At 40.6% G+C, this 21,540-nt stretch overlaps 3 protein-coding genes, 1 long non-coding RNA gene and 1 other non-coding gene across 8 annotated transcripts; 4 read left to right on the top strand and 1 right to left on the bottom strand.

The window, feature by feature from the left end:
- Nucleotides 1-40: 40 nt before the first annotated feature.
- Nucleotides 41-2,238, top strand: LOC112290371 (uncharacterized). The gene has a single exon (XM_024536549.3). The coding sequence runs from the start codon at nucleotides 507-509 to the stop codon at nucleotides 1,563-1,565; it is 1,059 nt and encodes a 352-aa protein (XP_024392317.1). The 5' UTR covers nucleotides 41-506; the 3' UTR covers nucleotides 1,566-2,238.
- Nucleotides 2,239-4,952: 2,714 nt separating this feature from the next.
- TRNAR-CCU (transfer RNA arginine (anticodon CCU)) lies at nucleotides 4,953-5,025 on the top strand. Its single transcript has one exon. It is a non-coding gene; the product is annotated as a tRNA-Arg (tRNA).
- Nucleotides 5,026-5,359: 334 nt separating this feature from the next.
- LOC112290438 (lon protease homolog 1, mitochondrial) lies at nucleotides 5,360-14,030 on the bottom strand. The gene is made up of 21 exons (XM_024536653.2): nucleotides 13,606-14,030; nucleotides 12,690-12,823; nucleotides 12,224-12,289; nucleotides 11,905-12,099; nucleotides 11,498-11,584; nucleotides 11,322-11,363; nucleotides 10,887-11,009; nucleotides 10,541-10,639; nucleotides 10,080-10,145; nucleotides 9,848-9,934; nucleotides 9,646-9,685; nucleotides 9,238-9,409; nucleotides 8,928-9,052; nucleotides 8,456-8,586; nucleotides 8,261-8,365; nucleotides 7,972-8,085; nucleotides 7,502-7,669; nucleotides 7,245-7,346; nucleotides 6,763-6,921; nucleotides 5,927-6,436; nucleotides 5,360-5,710 (listed from the first exon to the last, which is right to left on the bottom strand). Exons 1-21 carry the CDS (start codon nucleotides 13,964-13,966, stop codon nucleotides 5,462-5,464), a joined length of 3,135 nt encoding a protein of 1,044 aa, XP_024392421.1. The 5' UTR covers nucleotides 13,967-14,030; the 3' UTR covers nucleotides 5,360-5,461.
- A 702-nt stretch (nucleotides 14,031-14,732) lies between these two features.
- On the top strand, nucleotides 14,733-15,671 carry LOC149987939 (uncharacterized). Its single transcript, XR_016506059.1, has 2 exons — nucleotides 14,733-15,120; nucleotides 15,302-15,671. It is a non-coding gene; the product is annotated as an uncharacterized LOC149987939 (long non-coding RNA).
- A 1,031-nt stretch (nucleotides 15,672-16,702) lies between these two features.
- Nucleotides 16,703-20,874, top strand: LOC112290439 (uncharacterized). 4 transcript variants are annotated; one of them, XM_090255315.1, is made up of 7 exons: nucleotides 16,703-16,790; nucleotides 17,857-17,891; nucleotides 18,320-18,573; nucleotides 18,917-19,090; nucleotides 19,274-19,606; nucleotides 19,772-19,894; nucleotides 20,157-20,874. In XM_090255315.1, the coding sequence occupies exons 2-7, from the start codon at nucleotides 17,867-17,869 to the stop codon at nucleotides 20,382-20,384; spliced, it is 1,137 nt and encodes a 378-aa protein (XP_090111441.1). In that variant the 5' UTR covers nucleotides 16,703-16,790; nucleotides 17,857-17,866; the 3' UTR covers nucleotides 20,385-20,874. The 4 variants fall into 4 exon arrangements, with proteins under 4 accessions (XP_090111441.1, XP_090111440.1, XP_090111438.1 ...); XM_090255314.1 differs by lacking the exon at nucleotides 16,703-16,790 and adding an exon at nucleotides 17,067-17,179; XM_090255312.1 differs by lacking the exon at nucleotides 16,703-16,790 and adding an exon at nucleotides 17,203-17,741.
- Nucleotides 20,875-21,540: the final 666 nt, after the last annotated feature.

Raw genomic sequence — 21,540 nt, 5'->3', positions numbered from 1 at the left:
AAGCCATGGGAAGAGTGAGGGCGGGTTGCAGTCTGGCTTTCGTGACCTCGAACCCCCGGACTCACCGCCGCATAGCTGCGCTCGGCCACCGAGTCGCGGATTCCTGTTTGGATCGTAAAGTTGCAGCTGCTCGTGCGCGGCCTCGTGATGCCGCTGGTTCCCGCCTGGCTGTTCCCGAATCGGTTACCAATTGAGGTCGGGAGTCGGATTTCCGTCTCCGGTGCAGGGCTGTCGTAGGGTTTGGTATTCGGGTGCTCTGTCGCTCGGGTGCCCAGGTGGGGTGGAATGATTACAGATTTTTGTGGCTGAGGCGAGCTCGTGTTGCTTGCTGCCAGTGCTGATTGAGCTGCTGCTGGTGTCATCGACGATGTCGTCGTGTGAAGCATTGGGTTTACGTTGTGGATTGTGAGGGAAAGAGCTGGCGAGGACGTTGATTTTTGTGCGGAGGCTTAAAGAGGACTTTTCTCTATCTTTTCTTCTCCTTCTTCATCCTTTTCTGGGAGAGGATGGATGGTACTTCGGGTCTGCAGAGTCTCGGCTCAGAAAGGGAGACATGGATTGACGAAGAGGTGGAGGCGCTGCTGGATGTGTGGGGTGATACTTACATTCATGTGAAGCGAGAGAATTTGGGGAAGCGGCACTGGGAAACGGTGGTGCGGGAGGTGAACGCACGGCTGACGCACCAGCGAGAGCAGCCGCAGATGAAGAACAAGATTGACTCGCTGAAGAAGCGATACAAGCGCGAGAAGCTGAGCAAGGGGGAGAGCGACCGGAATTTGATCACGTGGAAGTGGTACGACCGGTGCGACATGTTGTGGGGTACTTCGACGCGGGAGATGAGCAGCGTTGGCATGGGCTTGGTGAGAGGGGCGCACCAACATCAGCACCGTGTGGAGGCCGCCCATGCTCATTCGGTGGACATAATGCAGCACCAGGATAGCAGCCGGTTGGTTCCATTACAAGCCGCGATGCAGCCTGAAGTGCATCTGAATGACGATCGCCATGGCCTGAACTTGAAGAATGTTGCGGCGTCGAGGATCGGCGATTGCCATGAGGAACATTGTCCCCCGAATGCCGATCAGACTCTTCCCTCTCCGTGCTCCCAGTGCCGTGGCAATCCTGGTGAGGGTCACGGTAGAGAGAATGTGAAACGGAGGAAGCTAGGGGCGGGCATCACAGCTGCGAATCTAGCAAAGATTGTCCAGGGCTTTGCGGATACTTACGCCCGAGTGGAGCAGGCCAAGATGGAGATGAACATGGTCATGGAACTGCGACGGCTGGAGTTTATGGAAAGGGTGGAGCTGAAGCGACAGGAGTGCGAGGAAAAGTACTTGGAGAGAAAGCTTAAGATGGAGGAGCGGCGGCTGGAGCTGCAGCAGAAGTTGACGGACCGGAAGCTGGAGATGCAGGAGAAGCACATGGAGAGACGGGAGAGTCTGAAGTTGGAGATAATGCGGCTGCGGCTGCAGGTGGCGGGGCAACCGAAAAAGACACCCGTGGTGGAGCAGCAGGCGGTACAGACATGCGAGAAGTTCAGCAGCTCCAACATCACGACTTGCACTTGAATTCCCGGTCGCTTCCATGCGCGTAGAAATCGCTCAACTCCACGATTTCATCGTCGACTTGTTAATGTATAGTACTATCGTTGTACAGAACGGCAATCCAACGCTTGTAGATAGGCTCAGGTTAGGGTGCGTACTGTTCTGTCTCCCTCGCTGTCTCTTCCAGCAACATCCCACTGGGGTCGGAGCAGAAGAATATTAGAACAGGGGCTCTTTACAGGCTCAAGTTCCTTTACAACAGCTTGCACATGGTTGGTGTTGCTTGCCCACGTCCGGGAAGTGGGTGGCCTATACAAAGATGTTCAGGTAAAGAATGTAGCATTGATCCGCTCGTATACGGGAACAGCTCTTCTTTCACCAATTGGGTTCAGTTTCCCTTGTGATGTTTGGTGTCTGGCTGGCACTTCGCATTTGATTTGATCACTGTCAAACACTAATGATCGCTTCATGTCTGGTTCACCCATGGAGGCTTGAGCAATGGCTTTTGTACATAAACATGTTTGGAGCATGGCTGTATGTTAAGTGTGCATTGCAGATTGGAGCTACACATGGAGCTCAGCCATGAACCCAAGCTGCGGCGTTGGTGATGTTTGCTGCAAGTTCTCTAAGGGGACGTGGTGTTACTGATTCGTTGGGGTTGCACATCTTGCCAATAAAGAGCTTCACTTTTACGGTACTTGTAGCTCCTGTCATGTGGGTTAATTGTGTACTTGATCTAGCGTGGGGCAAGCATGTACCTTGTTTTTCACCGTAGAAGCAGAACATCATAAAAAGACAATTTGTTCGAGGCTTCAAAGTCCGTCTGGTAGCATTGTGAATGGCATGGTTGTGTCGATTTTCTATGCTGCATATGGTTCACAGTGGACAGTTTGACAGTATACTCCACAGTGGGTAGTGTGTTTAATATGTTCTTTATGCTTGACACTTCTCTTCTTTTTAGGAATTGAATTCATCAGCTTTTAGTGGATGGAAATTTTGTTTTTCGGTTTCATTGCTATGCTTGTAATAGTTTCTAATTTATCTAGAACTCATGTTAGAAGTGTCAATTACTTGTTTGTATATGTATGAATATTGTGTAATAATACATTTTTAAACAATGTTGCATGGATAATATTAAAAGACTTTTATTAGATAAATTTATGCACAGGGATATCAAAGTCTTGTATTTAGCTTGTTAAGTTATACAAAATCTTCAAGTGCCTTTTTAATGCAACTCATAATTTGAATTCATCCAAGAGTTTTTGTATTCCACAGTTTTTATTTTGTATTTGTTTTTCAGTTCTTAGGTAAATAACAAAAAGAGATTTTTGAATATTAATAATACTAATAATATTAACAATAATCACATGATTGTCAAACAATCATTCTTTCAAAAATTAACAGAAATAAGTTATTGAACCCAAATAACAACAATAATAACAAAAAAAATAACATCCTCAAATGAAAAAAAATTGTGAAAAACCACAACCTTCACAAGTAAATGTCAATTCAACAAATTCTTATATAAACATTCAAAACATGTTTCAACTCCTTTATATCATTTTCAGGATAGAAATATTAAGAATACAATTTCATACTTAATTTCAGTTTAAAATTGATCTAAATGTGTCTACTTTTGTGTCTTTTCTTATAAATAGAAAAATATTTGGATTACAAAACTGAAGTAACTTCGAATAAGCTACAACTATTTGATGTTGGTCATAGTTATGTTTAATTGTACAGGTTTATTTTTTATTCTATTTATTCTTAACTCACTTTAATTTTTAACTTATTTTATTTTCCTTATCTCTTCATTAGTTCAGTGCATACTATCTTCTTTTGTTCACCTGATCCAATCTTAGGTGGTTATCTACATGCATTATATAATATATAGATATAAATTTATTTTTGAGATACTTTTAAGCTTAAAAACTAGATGTTAAAAGTATTCATCTTGTTAAATTTACATATCTTTAGGAATATCAATTTAGGTGTCACATCTACATTAAAAAATATAGATAAATCAAAGAAAATATAAAATTAAGAAAAGCCTTAAAATATCTTATATTTTTAGGGTGTTATTAATGCTGTCACAAATTTTGCTATTGCCACCACTATTTTTCATCCACAATATTTTTTATATAATTTGAAAAAGAAAAAGAAAACATATTGAAATATTAATAGTATTTTTTATTGGAAAAAAAAAATAAAGAAACATGTTGAGTGGGTTGCAACTTGTGGTGGTAGTAGCAAAAATTATAGACATGTGATGGATGGTAGATTGTAGTGGTAGTAACAATATCCTATTTTTATAGCTTGAGGAGTTGAATTTACTCACACTTCCTAATACTTGGTTGCAAACTTTATGTATTGAAGTTGTTGCTCCTATTTTAATATATTTTAATTCAAATTAATTGATTGTTGAATATAAACAATGATAAAATGTCAAAAATAATTATCTACAGATGTACCTTTTTTTTGAAAGCTATCTCCAAATTGGTAATGAGTTGTAAATGTATTTTCTTTAAATGGTACTCAATAGTATGTCTTAGGGTGTTTTCTTTGAAGAAACATGTGACAATCTTTTTATGGTTGAATTGGACATTATTACTCTTCCAAATTACACAAGAAGAATTATGACAAAAAAATAGAATTAAACTTATGACAAAGGTGCAGATGTTGCATTTAGTAGTTGCAGATATTACTCAATCACAACTTTCTTTTCTTATTTGCACAACATTCAACTAGCATGTTACATAAAAGCAAAATAAGTGGAAAATTCTTATTTTTTGAAACTTGGAAATGAAAATGACAACTTTGAGATATGACTTCACTAGTTCAAGAGGTTTCAGAAACCCCCCCTACCCACTTGCTTAATCATCAGTGCAGCCTTTGGATTTAGGGTTTCGGTTTAGGGTTTTGGTTTTAGGGTTTCCACAAGGTGTCCCGCAATCATCCGCTCTGGTCTCACTGCTACTTGAACTCAACTCAACTGACGCATCCGTTGCTATTTTTTTTTTCTTGGAGATGCAGCCCAACCAATCGACTCGCAGAAGCTGCACAGAATCAACACACGGATCTACCACAAAACTTGCTGCGGCAGCTCCACCGTGAAAGCGCTGTGAGCATGAGGAGCAGAAGAAGCACAGAGAATGATCTCGTCGAAATCCTTCTTTGCAGCTCACAAACCCACAGCGGAAACAATGAGCTCTAAGATGTTGAGGTACGACTATTTCTGAAGCTTTTGCTCGTGTTTAGTATTCATGTTTGTCCAGAGCAGGGCTGACTTGCTGCTTCAGAAGGAACATGGACTGCTTCAAATCGAATAGCACCACTAGTGAGTTAATATTTTATAAAATTTATCCCACAAATGTTCTATGCACATCAATGAGTGGGAATGGGATTTGCGGGGCGCCTGTAGCTCAGTGGATAGAGCGTCTGTTTCCTAAGCAGAAAGTCGTAGGTTCGACCCCTACCTGGCGCGTCCCTTGGAACTTCACAGCCTTTTCCATCGATCTCATTTCAGCGTTGTTCTTCCCATCGTTATCTTACAGGTTTTGTGTTTGCAGAAAAGTAATGGGAGAAATATAAGTGTACAAATTTAGATGTGATTTTTCCATTTCACAGCGGATTTTAGCTGGCTCATCATAAAGAAGACAAAGAATCTGCTAAGAATTATTTCTTTTACCAAATCACTTTATAATCGTTACTGTCTTTTAGTGATCAGATGCTTTCCAGACTCACCTGAAGTTCTAGGGATAAGAGGATTATCGCATGAACAGCGGGAAAGAAACCAAATGGCATATGTGAGCGTAGAATTACTGAACTGAGAGTTTACTAGAAACCTCAAAAGAAATTTAGAGATGTCGTCCCCAAGTTAACAGGGATTACAGAGATGTAAGCGTATACTGCTCTCTTCACTATGAATGTAAAAGTACTCCTGGGTCATTTTGTGACACTACAGTAGATTCAATGGGAGTCAATTGTTTCTCCGACTCTGGTTTGACATCAAAAGCGAGAGTGAAGATTTCACTATAATGATCTACAAAATGAACTTCTAGACCCTCCTTCACATGAGCTGGAAGCTCGAGATAATCTCGTTTATTTCCAGACGGGAAGATTACCATCTTGACCCCACTTCTTCTTGCTGCAACAGTCTTCTCCTTGACCTTTTAAAATCCAACAAAAAAACAGTAAGTTAAAAGCTGGACAAACCCCAAAGTTGAAAAAATAATAAAGGAGTTACGATTCAACAACCAAGAATTAAAAATTGACGAGTTGATAAAAAAACTCATCACCCCCAACTGTTCAGGAAACGAATTAGGAGAAAAACACAAAACAGCCAATCGATGGACATGAAGTTGTAAGGATATAAGGTGTCATACCCCTCCAATTGGTAAAACACGTCCTGTTAGAGTAACTTCGCCTGTCATTGCTACATCATTCTTCACAGGCATATTCATAGCCAGAGAGAGCATCGATGTAATCATAGTGCATCCTGCACTAGGTCCGTCCTTTGGGGTGGCCCCAGCGGGAACATGTAGATGCATCCTTGAATTGGCAAAAAAGTTGTTTTCTGGTTCTTTTTCCCTCAAAATTTGACGAGCAAGTGTGTGGGCAATTGATGCACTTTCCTTCATTACATCTCCCAATTGTCCCGTCATTTGTAGTGTACCTTTTCCTTCCCCCTGCTCTACTAGGCTCGTTTCTACATACAACGTGGATCCTCCCATAGCTGTCCAAGCTAGCCCCATCACAACACCCACAGGAGTCTGCTCATAGAGACGATCACTTTGGAAAATTGGAGGACCCACATAGTCAGGAAGATTGGTTTCATTAATAAGCAGCTTCTCCACTGGTTCAACTGGACCATCTTCCTTCACGTCCTTGGGCTCCTGAAAAATTCAGACGTAACATCACTAGTTGTACCGCAGCATCCATGCAACATCATTTGAGTTTCCACCTATTTATATGTAAAACCGTTTCATAAATTCTTCGGGACATTTATAGTGTCGACCATACTCTCTGCAAGAATGCTGGGTCAACACTTAGAGATTTTACAATGACTTCAAGATCAAGTTCAAGTCTACAACTCACACGGAAGTTCTTATTGAATAATAAAATACCCACAGAAGTAACTCCCGCTCTCCAATTCAGAAACACACACCGATTATCAGTCATTACTGTAACAAATGTAAAATCGTTCGAAATGGGCACTCACCTCAACTAGTACAACATCCGAGCTTGTCTTCTCAGCGCTTCCTTCCTGTTCCATTTCAGTCGCAGTTCCAGTGAGAACTGGCACTTCTTCAATTGTGAGAGGTACCTCCTTACCTGTACCTAGTGCTTCCAATTCCTTCCTAACCAGTTTCAAAGCAACCTGCAAATCAAGTAAAAGTTGATTATTACTCCGCTTCAAAGTACCAAATATTCATGCACAGCACAATTCTTCCTCGTAAGATCGTAGCTGATACCACAAAAAATGGACATCAAATCTCCTTGCAATCAGGATTCTGGCATTTAAAACTGAATTTTGTTTTTGCATTAAATTGTTCGTCAGATTAAGTTGGTTACAGAGCCTCCACAATACCTACACCTGATGGCAGGAATCCTAGCTGGAAAATGACTAACGAGAAACACTCTTGACCTATTATCATATGATCACATGGAGCATGTGAAAGTTAACAAATGAGGCAACATTACCTTGCGATATATCCTCTCTATGTGTTTCTGAAGATTTCGTACTCCGGCTTCCCGACAGTACGTTTCAATCAGCGTATGTAATGCTCCATCACTCAAGTCCACCTGGATAGAACTCATCATAAGAATTTGCATATTTGAGTCTTTCGAAAGAAAGAATACTTTGCCTTATACATGATTTAGTAAGCTACGACATAACCTGCTGATAGCAGGTCAAAAATGGTTTTAAGTACAGCTCTGAATGTAAGTCATAATAATACCTGCTCAGCCTCGACACCTGAACCTTCACGTGCTGCTTTCTCTAAATATCCACGGGCTATATGAGTTTTTTCAGCAGTAATGTAGCCCACAAGGCGGATAACTTCCATTCGGTCCAATAGAGGACCTGGAATATTTTCCACTAGATTGGCAGTACATACGAAAAGAACCTACATCAAGAGGAAAAGGTCAGGAGGCAGAACTGAGTGATATTAAGTTTAAGTGAATACTGTATTCACTCTTAAGAGAGTATCATTCACACAATAGGGCTGTAATTACACCAAGAACCTCAAATTCAATGACGGATCCAGATAATTCAGGGTGTGCGCTCAAAATTTTGAGTCTTCAAGTTCCTAAACGAACGCATATGGTGTTAAATACCAAATACATTCATACAACTCTATATACTACTTCTATGTTCATTTCAATGTAGGAAAAATACGACATTTCAATGAGGAACCAAATCAATTACCTTTGACAAATCAATTGGTACATCAAGATAATGATCCAAAAAGTTGGCATTTTGTTCAGGATCTAAAAGCTCCAGAAGTGCACTGGCAGGATCTCCAGAATGCCCACGCCCCAGCTGGTAACACACGAAGGGAAAGACATGGCCCTTAGATTGTTTCAAATTGAAAAGTGTAGATTGAAATATGCAACTATCAAAAACCATGCGCTACTAAACATTCTGACATACAATAAACATTAAGTGCTATGTAGCAACAAATGAAATTAAACATGCTTGCAAGAGATTTCAGTACCTTGTCGATTTCATCAATCAACACCAACGGATTAGAAGTACCAGTAGCTTTCAGACACTGTACCATCTTCCCGGGCATAGCTCCAACATATGTTCGACGATGCCCCTGCATAATCAAGACATATTGTAAATAAACTTCTGTATATACACCTAGTTCAACAAGATCAAGGAGACAAAAACACAGAATAAAATTTACCTTGATCTCAGCAACATCACCCAATCCTCCAACAGAGAATCTGTAGAATTGACGATTGAGAGCATGGGCTATGGACCGCCCAATGCTCGTCTTGCCAACACCTGGTGGCCCTGCTAAACAGATAATTTTCCCTGCAAATATTCGACGGCCACATACAATTACGTCAACTGCATACAAAAGTTAGATTAACATAGATACAAGTCAGAACATAGGAGGTGATGAATCACCACTTTGACCAAAATACGATAATACCGAATAACTCGCATCTAGACGTAATTATAAAAACCATGTTAAGGCGTACATATACACGAACCTACTCATCAAAGCGCTTGGCTTGCATTATGTTGCAGATTATTCCGCTGAGGCAACTCTTATGCCATCTTTGTTCATAGAAATGAACGAGAACAAGTAAAACTGAGAAGTTAGCCAAAAAGAATGCAATACAAAATAAAGGCCATGTAGAAAAACATACCTTGAGTTTTCCCTCGTAATCGACCAACAGCTATAAATTCAAGAATGCGCTCCTTCACATCCTCCAGGCCGTAGTGCTCCTCATCTAAAATCTTCTGTGCTCGGTTGACATCAAAATTCTCCTCACTGCATGCAACATCAACATAAAGTGCCAACATACTTTTAACTACCCTCAACATGGTCAAAATGTTAATGCAATCATCGACAATGCTTCTCTACTGCCTAAAACATAAATTATATGCTAACCGAAAAAATCTTCCACAAACCCGCTGCTTGGTCTGTTAAAAAAAATCATCCTCAGAGAAACAAACCTGAAATGACCCCATGGTAAAGACGTGAGCCAATCAAGATAATTGCGAGTAACATTGAATTCGCTGGAACTAGACTCTAGTCCTTGCAGCTTGTTTAACTCTTCATCAATCACTTGCAGGACATGAGGAGGACAGTCTTTTCGACGCGGCTCCAATCTCTCCCGGAACTTGGCTGAACCATCATGATTAATGTGAGTAAACCCAGAAGAAGCCAACAAAAGATGGTAGATCACAAAAAGATGCACTAAAAGCTATTTGATTGAACTAAAAATCTACGTAATAAAAAATGGATCGCCCAAAGATAACCTGGATGAAACCATTTGATTACATTATGGACATATACAACACAAGCAGTTGACGATAAAATTATGTGCATCAAGAGACAGAAAAGTTGAGATGTAAACAGACCTGTCAGTGCCGTTTTGTCATCAGTCTCCAATCCCAGCTCCTGTTTCATCAGTTACACATGCTATTCAATACGGGGAGTATGTCTACTGGGAAGTATATTATTTACAACACAGGAAAAAACTTACGTAGAAAGTGATAATTCTTGACTGTTGACGTAGATGCATCACGCCATATCTACAATATACTTTAAATATTGCCCTACCTTTTTGATGGCTTTCAACTGCTCCATCAAGAAATACTTCCGCTGATCCCCGGTCATTTTCTCCTCTACTCCTTTTGCGATCGATTGCTGCAACGAACAGTTGATGAAACTTTCTGAGTATACTCCGCAAAAATTCTCACTTAACTTCAAATCTCATTAAGTGCTCGTGGATTAGAATTCAAACCTATGAACAATTGCAACTATTGAGAACATTCCCGTTCAAAAAAATCACCTGAAGCTTGCTAAGTTCGAACTCTTTCTTTAGCAGAACAAGCGTCAAATGTAATCGTCTCAGAACCTGGGCATATACAGTAGAGCCAGCAACACAAATGTAAAATACTTGTAGTTTACACTACATCTTCATAACGCTGATAGCTGAAACAGTAACTACTGGACTTTCATCACCTTCTTGACACCGAGCAAAGATTTTAGAACAACAATTCAGAAGAAATGTATGACATAACTAACACAAATAGTCAATCTTGCATTTCGATAATACTTCAGCACATTTTGTTAAGTGCTGAAATGACACACCCCAAGAAAAAACAAGTATGTTCTCCGAAGAATATCTCATACACTACTGAGTTCCAACAAAAACACAAGATATTTAAAATGAACATTCCGCTTCCCACTCTGCAACAAAATAACATTGTCGGTAATACGCAGAAAAGATATAAAGAATAAGATGCTTACATCGAGCTCTTCAAGAACCTCTTGCAACACGGGCTCATCTGCAGTTGTAAGCGCAGCTCCGAAGTCTGCCAATTTTGAGGCATTAAATTCGCCCATGTGCTGCTCAAGCCAATCATTTGAGTCACTCTTACAATCCTCATAAAATTGAAAGTACGACGGTCGAAACGATATATTTTTTGCGAACTCTAACATTCAGATATGTCGCAAAGATACCTTCTCCCAGATATAATGTGGCTAAGATATTACATACATATGTAAACAGACCTTTGATCGAGGTCTTCACAGCAAAAAGATATTCAAAGAAACGAGAGGGAATGGCAACAAGTTCTGACCGAAAGGTTCGTACCTGCACAAACATCTGAATGTGTTCCTTATACAGAGGGTTTAGCCTCATAAGGTCCTTCATCGTTGTGACAACTTCCAGGATAGTGGCTTTTAATTCATCTTGAGTTGAATCATAAGGTTTATCCTGTAATGCTGTCAGTAAGTTTGAGTTCAAATATTCTAGATCTGAAAAGGATCGATTCCAAATTTCATGAGACTCAAGGGGTGAACTGTGTGCTAAATAAGCGATTTCCAGGATTGCTGATGTCTAGTGACAACCTTCATATATAAATCAGCTTCACGGTTCTACGAACTATTGAAAACAAGAAAGTCCGTAGTTTTTAAATAGATCTATTTAAAAACAATCAAATCTGAATATCCCCAAATGTAATAGTTCAACAATCCCCAAAAAATCTCAAGGCAGACATGACAGAGGCAAGAGGTTAAGGTCACGTACTCTAAGATGGTCGACGCCCACTGACAGCGGCTCAGTATCCAGCTTCAACCAAATCAAATCCACATTTAACACACATCAAAACAGTATAAAGAAACACTTGCAAGGATGAATGATCAGAATAAATAGTAAGTGCAACCATACATTGAAAAGACTCTTCAAAGGAAATTGTAGCATACCATGCCAGTAATTCGAAGACGACGATGCCCCATGAGAAGAATTTGAGTAGCACCTTCTCCATCAAGAGGTCTCATCACATTTGTTATCTGTCAACAATAAACAACACAATCAAGAAAACTGAACCCTTCAAATTTTAAAGCACTTTTCATCGCAGAGGTCTTAACTAGGTTGATATTTTAGAAGGCGATAATTTCATCCCACGATTATTTGAAAATTCTAAATGAAAGAATCAAGTTGATTAAACATGACGAAAACTAACCACCAGAATCTAATCAGTAATAATAAAGAGGAAACTTAAGGGCAACCTATGAACATGTGCACAAGTAAATAAGACTCAGAGAATTTTTTACGCCATTTAAATAAACCATTCAGACTCGACACAGATTACACATTGGCTAATATTCACCTGTGCAAATGTGCCGTATTCATGAAGCCGTTTGAAAAGCTCTTCTCCACGAAGTATTTCGCCTTCTCCCCCCTCAGCTGTAGACAACACCTGAGAGCCATCTGTTCTAGCTTTCTGATCTTTAAGCAAGAATGTTCCAACCCAGGGTGTTCCAGCAGATTTTAACTCCGAAAGCTTATCTGCAAGCTTTTGATCCTGTAGGAGGAACCGTGTGTCCAACGTAATGAGTATGACTTTTGCATCGACTTTCAAATTCCTGAAATTTCATTAAACTTAAGGTAGAGTATCAGATCATGAAAGCTTTGTAATTTCGAAATACCTTGATAGACACGGGGACATAGAATCCGGGAAATAATGGCCTCCTTGTTAATGGAACAGCTACCACCTGCAATGTTCAACAAGTATGAGAGCCTTACGCAAGCATGAATAGACTTCATCACTCGACAGACATAAGCTATTAATCAAGGACAAAACGTCCTACAAACTAGCACTATAGATTAAACCAACTAATTCATATTAGCTATACACTAAACCAGAAGCCATGAGAAAAGAGGTGCACATAATGCATTGACACTATAGCATTGAATGAATAAACTTCTATGTATATGAAAACTTCTCGTAAAAAGTTTCGAAATATCAGGTCTAAATCCTTTATTGTCGAATACAGGTTTACGATCTGAAATGAAACAAGGACAGACAAATGGCAACCATTTAACTTCAACTCAAATTACAGTTGGATTTCGATTCAACCACAACCAATACGCGGAAAAGAGGGACCTACGTACCCGGTCAGGCCGAGGGCCTAGAGCAGGAACAATGGCACCATGTTGAGATCTATTATTCAACTCCGCTGCGCCGCTACCCTCTTTCTCTCCAGTACTCTCTTTCGGATCATCTCTGGGCTCTTTCAACTTCTCACCTGGTCCAAGAGTACGAGCAGGCAAACGCATTTTTACGTTCACAGACAGATCAATTAGCGCAGACAAAACAAGCATTTCGAATTGCAGAACACGCTAGTGTGTAATCGACTACAGAGCGTCCTGAGTTTTGACTAACCTACAGTTCATAGAGTCAACATGTGCTGTTAACAAATAAGATGCGACACAAACTGATTCCTTTAAGGCACAGATATACCGCACTGAAAAACCACAAACCGTTACTCGGAAATGTCACACGCAGCACACGTCCCGTACTTTCTAATCGAATTAACAGTCACAGATATACTATGCATGGACCCCTTATCTTCAAAGGATTCCTAACATCTGATCACTAAGTCATTAAACCCTGCATAAACCCTACATGATTAACGAAAGCGGTGGGTGACACGATTCGTCATTGGCAGACCTAATACTGCTTATCGTCGAGGATATAGGGTTTCAAAGTAGAGGACGTAGGCCGTCCAACACTGGATGCCTTTTATCAATAATCTCCAATCAAGCTGATCTTTAAGTATCGACGGCAAATCAAAATTTTGGCGCACAAGCTGAACTCTAAACGTGATAGTAAGTCCTTGAACAACTTGCAATGTTGCATTATTGAAGATTCCAATAATGTCTTAAGTCCTACAAAAATTCCCAACAGAGCGCATTTCTCTCCTGGCAAAAACCCCTCGTATAATTCTCTTTCGAAACGCTAGCTAAAACTAATCCGTAACACTTAGCAGAGAATGTAAAACTCCAAATCTTTCCTGTGGCCACTTACCACTCACTTCGGTTTTCCCAGTCTCTCCGACTACCTCATTCTCACCGGACTCCTCTTTCAAAGCTCCATCTTCACGCGCTGCATCCAGAATGCCACCTTCCCCTTCCTTCCCATCCTTCCCTGATCCATCGGAGCCTTCACCATGTCCCGACCCCGAAGCCGACGAGGACAAAAAGCGAGACCACAAGGGACTCGCTGTGGCACGCGACCGCGGCACCATCGAGTCCCAAAGCACTAACAGAGGCGCTCGGTCCGCCCTCTGTAACCCCTGGGAGCTCCATTCCCTGACACAGGGGAGGGGCACTACTCTTCTCAACCCATTCACTCGCCTTATAGCGGCGGGTGCAATTGCTGCCAGCATAGGTCTCCTTCCAAAAATTCCCCCACCACTCTTCCTACTGTAAACTCCACACTAATGATCCCCTCTTCTCTGCTCCTCCCCACCCCAATTCAAGCCCTCAAAACCGACAATCCGATCCTCTAAATACCTGAAACTCCAACTCCCGTAACCTAAAATCTCCCCTTCCTCACTCTCAAAAACAATCCCAAATCAAGAAAACCACTCCAACCTCACTTCAGAGGAAGCCTAAATCCCACTTTCTTGGCTTCAAAAACCCCTTTCCCTGGCTCAAAAACCAACTGCTGCTCCCTGATAACCCCTCTGGAACTCTCCAAAGCGCCGCGACCGACGATACCCCACGCAAGCCAAACAGAGAAATTTGGAGCGATCGCCAGAACCATACAGACGCCCCGAAGAAAGAGACTGCTGGAGACACTCGGTGGCCGAGAAGAAGAAGACAAGGAAGGCGCTGGAAGTCTCGAATGCTCTGTTTCGGCCCCCTCTCATTCATCTGAAGGGGTAACTGGACGAACGTCGTTCATTAGTAACTAAGTACGGCCATGCCGATCATCGCTGGTCCATCACAATTATAGTAAAAGAAACTCTGCAAGGGAAGGTCTACAAGCTACGAATTCGTGCAATCTCGTGAATGCAACCTCTGTCTCGTTTAGTTCACTAGTCTTGGAAGGTGATGCACTTCCACAGGGTTTCTATTGATAGCATCCTGAGGTTCGAAAACCCCTAATTACAAGGTCAGCAAACGTGGAAAACAAGCTGCGTTGGAACCAATGAACAAGGACGGTTGTTGATTACGTCTTAAAGCAAAATTAGAGTACACAAATGTATGTCTCCACTCGGATCTGAGTAGAGAGAGCTCACCAAAATAAGTTTCAGAACTTGCAGGTTTTCCATGTCTTTCACAGTGCCTGCTTGATTGATAGAGTGGGTGGCTTTCTGCGAAGCAAAAACTTGGAATGCGTCTTTGACCATGAGTCGCAAGCTAAAGCATCGAAACATTGTCTTTTGAATGTCCTGGCGTTGATGGTGGACAAGGTTGGTGTGGAACCGAGACTGAGTTCTCTCTCCGCTTGAGTGCCAGAATATCCACATCTGCTTAGAAGTTCTCACTTCATTGCTGCCCGGAGATGTGGCTCTTGCCTCTATGGATGTTTGGGGTAAGTTTAACTTCTAACATGTTCTCACTTGACGCATTTTATGTATTTGAATCAAGCGTGCACTGCTATCTACCTTCAAACTTTCAGCTCTGATTCTATGCACTACCATTTTGGTATGGCTTCTTCAGTCTCGCTGAGAGCACGTTCTCTCATTCTGATCGTGTATATTTCTGTTTTTCAGATTGTAGGGTGTTGATGAGGTAACGGCACAAATTTCCGGGCAATTGGTCTGCTTTATGCGATTGAACCAGAGAAAACCTGTACGCATTGTGTATGTACACGGCAAGAATCGATTAGTAAATAATGAAAAAAGGGGGAAGAAATTGAAACATGAAGAATCACTTCCACAGAGTGCTGAATTCTGAACCTCCCGCTCTCTGCAGGGATTCTCTAGCCAATAGAGGTGCAAACTTGGACTATTTGGAGATGCGGGGTATTATTCCCCGTACCTCTCGCATGCTAAGCGAGCACTCTACCATCTGAACTACATCCCCGTGTTAAATCAGTAGCTGGACCCAGCTTGGTAGTTCCATATTTGCGTTCACAATTTATATACATCTTTAACACTCCGTTCTCTTCACTACTTACGCTCACCCAACTGTTTCATGCTCCCACCCCTGATGTGCGTGTCACGCCGGCGTATTTCTTGTTGCTTACTGATCTTCAAAATACATTTCTGACTGAAAATTTTATGGAGATGAATCAATCTTGATTGAAAACTTAGCAACAATGAACCCAATTTCAACCGAGGCATATATATGTATATATAGAAACACAGGAAGAGAGACGAGATCAACTTAACCGAGGCGCGGGTTTCGGGAGCTTCTGACATTGTGGTTGTGACAATATAGATGTGAAATGTATCTTCCACGTCAGTGTAGCAAAGTCCCTTTAAAATAACCAGGCTGAGCTTACTCTGATAAATGTTACCTCCATCCTTTAATAATATAATTTTTAGCGAAGTGAGTGGCTGTAACAGAGAGCTACAAAAGTTTGTTCTAAATGGACAGGAATCGCAATGCTTAGCCGCAGTAAATCTCGCATATCTGTACCAACTGTGCTTTGCAGGGGTAGAACTCATGAGATAAATTTCAAACTATTCGACATTAGACTAATTCATTGAGCCGATGATAGTAGAGAGTAACAACTGAACGTATGGTATTGAATATTCATTCTTTGACAAGAGAAGTTTTCTCACTTTTCTTTTTAAGGGGAAAGTAGGAGGCTAATACTCGTTTCGCCGAGGTGGTTTTGACTAATGTGTGCCCTGACGTTTCTCTCAAGGGTAACTCCCACACCAGATTCCTCATGTTGTTGCTCCCTAAACCAGCGAGTTGGTGAAGATCTGACGGAATCCAACAGAAGTCGACCTCTCTGCCTGGAGACGAAGTGGTACACAGAGTTTAGCCAACAGAGCACCACTTCTTTTGGCCAATAGCTTTTCTTTCTTCTTGCTTTTCACGACACACATCTTACAAGCAAACCGAGGCATCAGGGTTCATGTTCTAGAGTGAAAATATCTCTCATGTAACCTTCGAGCACAGCCAACAAAACAAGTTGATGGTTTATGCCATGGTTGGAAACATCTGATATAACTATTCACACAAGAGAGTTCTTGATCCCAACAATAGCACAAACTTTTCTGACAGACTTTCCGGATTCTACTGCATGTAATGAATTAAGCTCTTGTGTGGCACCATTTTTTCAGCCAGTTTTTGTAAACTTATGTAACATCAAAATGGATGTTTGATTCAGAGTTGACCTGGCAAGTGAAAGGCCCATCTCTGATGCTTTTAGTGGGCATGTGATCCGCGCTGTGTTGGCAACAAAGAGTTGTTACAAATGGCGGCTTGCTTTGAACCCGACACTTGGCTAGTTTATTGACTAACTGTGAAGATACCGTGACCGGAATCCGTGATATAGGGTTGGGATCCAGGCGGTTTCTTGTCGGAGGATTGAGGATTAGAGTTCGAAACAATTTGTGATTAACTTAGGCCATTTTATTTTTTTTTGTGCGTCAGGTTTGTCTAGGTGGGATTTGTGTTTGCATTGCTTACAGGTCCTTTCGGCGACCCTGTCTCTGCTTTCATTCTTTGAACGTTTCGCTTGTAGTACACAGCTTTTAAGGAATTTGAGTTGCGTGCCTTGACTGTTGTGCTCTTTTTGGAATCACAGTTTTTGTAGTTGTTGGACTGAATCACTCTTGTCACATCGATCGGTGTTTTGCGTATTTTTCCGTGTTGCTGCTTATTTAGAAATCGAATATTTCAGGACGATATGGAAGAGTTCAATTACCACGTCTGCAGTTAGAAATCGCAGGCTCTCGCCGCGAGTTGCCGCTCCATCGCACCTGCGTAGCTCTAGTAACCTGGTTTGCGTTGCAGTCGCATCCGACGCACCCCTGCTAATTTCTTGGCTTGGAAACTCCATTCCCATTCCCGCGTCTAGTTGGCGGTGGAAAAGCCAAGCCCAGTGAGGAGGTTCTTTTTTTTCAGAAGACAACCATTTTTTCTTCTTTAGCGTCGATTGCGGCTGCGGTGTTTCGAAGAGTGCAATATCAATGGTTGAGGACGTGCTTTCTTGAATAGTTATTGAATACGATGAAAGTAGAAAAAAACGAGGTAGATGGATCATTTCTGAGGTTTCAAGAAGAGTTGATACTGGATTGGAAGTTTTATATGCTGATGTGAGTGAGATTAATGCGACTGAGTTACGATTGTATTTTTTTCCTGGCAGTGAGAAGGTCATGGCAACTGAAACGATTGTCACAGGTAGTCAGTTTCACTCTCCTTGATTTCGTTGTCTACACCCTGTTCTGTCATTGTAAGTTCCAGGGTTTTGAGAGCTGCTTCAGGAAGTTTCATGTAGAAGATTGTGCTGCAATTTTCTCCTTATTCTCATCGTCCACTTCAAGTTCATAACTGCTTGTTAGTTATGTCTTCTGTCATTGCCGGGATAATAAATGTTTTAGGAAATGGTCTTCGTGGAAGTTTAGGATACTCTTAATCTCTTTGCAAACTGATGTACCCCTTATTTCTTCATCAAGATCTGTGTATTAAGTTAGAAATTTCGTACATCGCTTGATTAATGCACCTCTTCGCGCAACATCACTTTCTTCGAAACAATTTAAACAACTGCGCGGAGTTTATCTTGTTAGTTGTGAAGGTGAATTGTGTTAGTAATTGATGAACTTGTGCAGGTGATCAAATGCAAGAGTCATCTTCATCAGAGCTTTTCGAGTGTGACTTTTGTGATGTAGAGGAGGTGAAGCGTCTTTCACATGCTTTACTCGTCGCTCTTGCGGCAGCTTGTGTGGAAAAGACCTCAGGCACACTTAGCCAACGGGTGGCTGTGTTACCGGGTGTCAAGAAAGAAATGCTTGAGTATCTGAATCAGCAAAGCCAGACTTATGCCAATAGCAGCTCAAGCTTACAGCGCAGCAATTCCTTACAGGTACACCACCACACTCCCAACTATCTGATTATTTCAACATAGTAAGAGTCTATGTTAATTCTGTTCTTAGACCTGCTACCTTGCAATTTTTGGCAACTATTTATGTTCCATGGATTTCATGCATTTGGAATGTCCTATCATAGGCAGCCTGCGTATGATGGTTCTCTGTTGTAGAACAGAACGGCCCTTCCGAACAACCTTTCTGCTAGACTGCAATTATGTCCTGTAATTTTGGAGTTCCACAATATCAGAGTGACTTGCATGTCCAAGGGCTTGCTTGGTTAGTTTTCATTTTCTCAAGTTACTTAATGTGCTCTTCTGAAAGCATGTGTTTGTTTCCCAGGTCACATATCCAACACATATTGTGAAGGATATGCTTGAAACTTTCATCAAATCAAAGAGAAACATGTTTTCTCGTGTCTCGGGTATTGTCATTGATGCACACAAGGGTGAAAAAATTGATGACTTTGTTCATGAGCTGGATCAGACAGACATGTGGTTGGCTGGTCGGAGAGAGGTTTGCATCTTGTTTTATCATTCCAACAATAACAATATTAGATAGTCCCTGTCTTTGAACCAAATTTTCCAGCTCTTACAATGATAGTTCAACAAATTTATTAATAATGTCACTGCATATGATTGCAAACGGCTAGGGGTGAGTTTCTCAATCACATTCTTGTTTTTTGATCTTATTCATCAGGTTCTAGCCAAAGCATTGTTGAAGAGAATTGATCAAAAGAAGACATACCACTGTGGGATGAGATTTGAGATTGAGGATGAACTCGATAAGCACAAAACCAGCTGTGTCCTGAGGCCAATAACATGCCCCAACGAGGGTTGTGGTGATGTCTTCTCTGCTTTACATGTAGATGCACATGATGCTTCATGCGTTTACAAACTCCTCCCATGTTTCCTTGAATGCGAGTCTTCGGTGCAGCGCAAGGAGATGGAGAATCATTGTGCAACAGTATGCCCAATGAAGAAGATCAAATGCCCTTATCATACGGTTGGGTGCCCTCATGTTATGGCTCAGGTTCACTCTTCACTAGTCTGACAAAGTCGCCTGCTTAGATAAGTTTTTAATTATCTCAATGTAACAAAGTAATGTTTGAATTTTTGTATGCTCTGTGAGTGATATAAGTTGTTCGGATTTGGAAAACTTGCTCGATATACTCACAAATCCTGTATCCTGTGGCAGGGTTTATTGGAAAGCCATTGTACAGAATATGTGGGGCAGCACTTGCTGGAGACTTTACAACATGTACAGAACCATGATGTAGCCCTTCAAGCTCATGCGCAGAGCCTTCTCTTTGTAGAAAAGGTGAACTACTCTCTACTTCAATTCAATTTTCTAACACGGGCGAGTACTGGGTTCATCAGCAACACAAGGCTTGCAACTGACATCAAAAGCTTTAGGTGTATTTGGACCTCTTAGCTGAAGATTTCGTCCAAAGTTTTCAGAATTCAGTAACAATTCCCCTTTCATTCGTCTGTAACTCTCTTTCCTGGAATTTTTGATGTATTAGAATTGCATAGTACTCTGTGTTTTCTTTGGATGATTCTAAGGGATTGTGCCAATACAGGCCGTACAACTAGCCCAAAGATCAGAGGCCGTTAGTGTAGGGAATATGAATGTCACGGTAAAGGAACAAGAGAACAGAGTGAAGTTGCTGGAAGTTGAAGTGAAGAAGCTCAAGGAAAATCTGAAAGCAACCGATGTTTCTGCCGAAGTACTGCAACTGATGCGTGAGCTTCGGAACTTGCAGAAACAAGTTGAGAGCCTAAGTTCCTCCTCTCAATCCGCACGCTGACGTGAGATGTCATTGCAAGACCTGCTCATATACGAATTGTCTTTTCACTTCTCAGCTTTGTGGATACTTCTCCTGCAGTATGTGGAAGTAGTGTTTGTTGGCAAGGCTACTTACACTTGCTGGACTTTCTGTAGCAGGGTACTTCATACTCTTTAGTATCAGGGGTAACTTTCTGCATGATTCTGTAGAACGCTTCACAAGGGATTATGTTACTCATGAGGTGGATTGTCAAGGTATTCCTTGTATCCTTGGGTTCTATTAGGGTAAATTAAAATGTCTTTCAGTTTGTCAAAATTTTAAAAATTAGTTAATTAAAATTATAAAAAGGAGAAGAGCTTTGGTAACATTGAATGCAGGTGAAAGATCATATATGTTAGTTTACAAGTTTGGAAGTAAAAGTTCATGTATGTTAGTTTACAAGTTTGGAAGTAAAAGATCATGTATATTAGTTTACAAGTTTGGAAGTAAAGGATTAATAATATTTGTATCACTCCAAGTAATTCCTTAGACTTAGTTATATAGGAGCTCAACTTCAACCTACATGCCTTGAATAAATTGTTGATAGAACATGCAAACCTGATCATGTATATAAAAGCCCATTTGTATTCTCATGAATTTCAAATTTTCACACAATATATATTCTTAGCAAAAGCTTTACAATAGTGTTACATTGAATTTACCATTCTTTTAAGAAATCACATAATAATTCATTTTCTAATTTTCTATGAGATTTTATAGGTGTCAAAGTTGTATGATAAATATTGGAAATGTAAATCAAATAAAACATTAATTAAGAATATATACATTAGTTTGTATATTATTTTTATAAAATGTGTGTATTATGTTTAATTTAAAATAATATATAATTTATATTTATAGGAAATGTCAAAATAATCTAGGATTTTATTAAGTTGATCCTCTCATTTTAACTATTGTAAAAAATAAATAAATAAATAAAAACCTTTGGATTCATTTCTCTATTATTAGGTTTTTAACAAATGAAAATCAACCACATTCATCATTATTCTAATTCTAATTATTATTATTGTTACAATCATAGTAGCCACTTGATTTCTTGCCTCTTACAAAAAAAATCCTATTTTTTTGTTTAAAAGGGAGCAAGAGACAAATCTTGATTTAGTATTCTTGCCACACC

The sequence above is a fragment of the Physcomitrium patens genome, chromosome 13 (genome assembly GCF_059467195.1).
Source record: "Physcomitrium patens ecotype Gransden chromosome 13, ASM5946719v1, whole genome shotgun sequence".
NCBI classification, from domain to species: domain Eukaryota; kingdom Viridiplantae; phylum Streptophyta; class Bryopsida; order Funariales; family Funariaceae; genus Physcomitrium; species Physcomitrium patens.
This window is presented reverse-complemented; position numbering and strand designations above follow the sequence as displayed.

Excerpts from the sequence above, each read along its gene's own strand:
- LOC112290439 (XM_090255315.1), top strand. The coding sequence starts at position 17,867 with ATGGCAACTGAAACGATTGTCACAG. Across the intron at positions 18,574-18,916 it reads AGCGCAGCAATTCCTTACAG|GTCACATATCCAACACATAT; the intron begins GTACACCACCAC and ends TTTGTTTCCCAG. Across the intron at positions 19,091-19,273 it reads GGTTGGCTGGTCGGAGAGAG|GTTCTAGCCAAAGCATTGTT; the intron begins GTTTGCATCTTG and ends CTTATTCATCAG.
- LOC112290438 (XM_024536653.2), bottom strand. The coding sequence starts at position 13,966 with ATGCTGGCAGCAATTGCACCCGCCGCTATAAGGCGAGTGAATGGGTTG. Across the intron at positions 8,366-8,455 it reads GTGATGTTGCTGAGATCAAG|GGGCATCGTCGAACATATGT; the intron begins GTAAATTTTATT and ends TTGATTATGCAG. Across the intron at positions 5,711-5,926 it reads GTGTTTTACCAATTGGAGGG|GTCAAGGAGAAGACTGTTGC; the intron begins GTATGACACCTT and ends GGATTTTAAAAG.
- LOC112290371 (XM_024536549.3), top strand. The coding sequence starts at position 507 with ATGGATGGTACTTCGGGTCTGCAGAGTCTCGGCTCAGAAAGGGAGACA.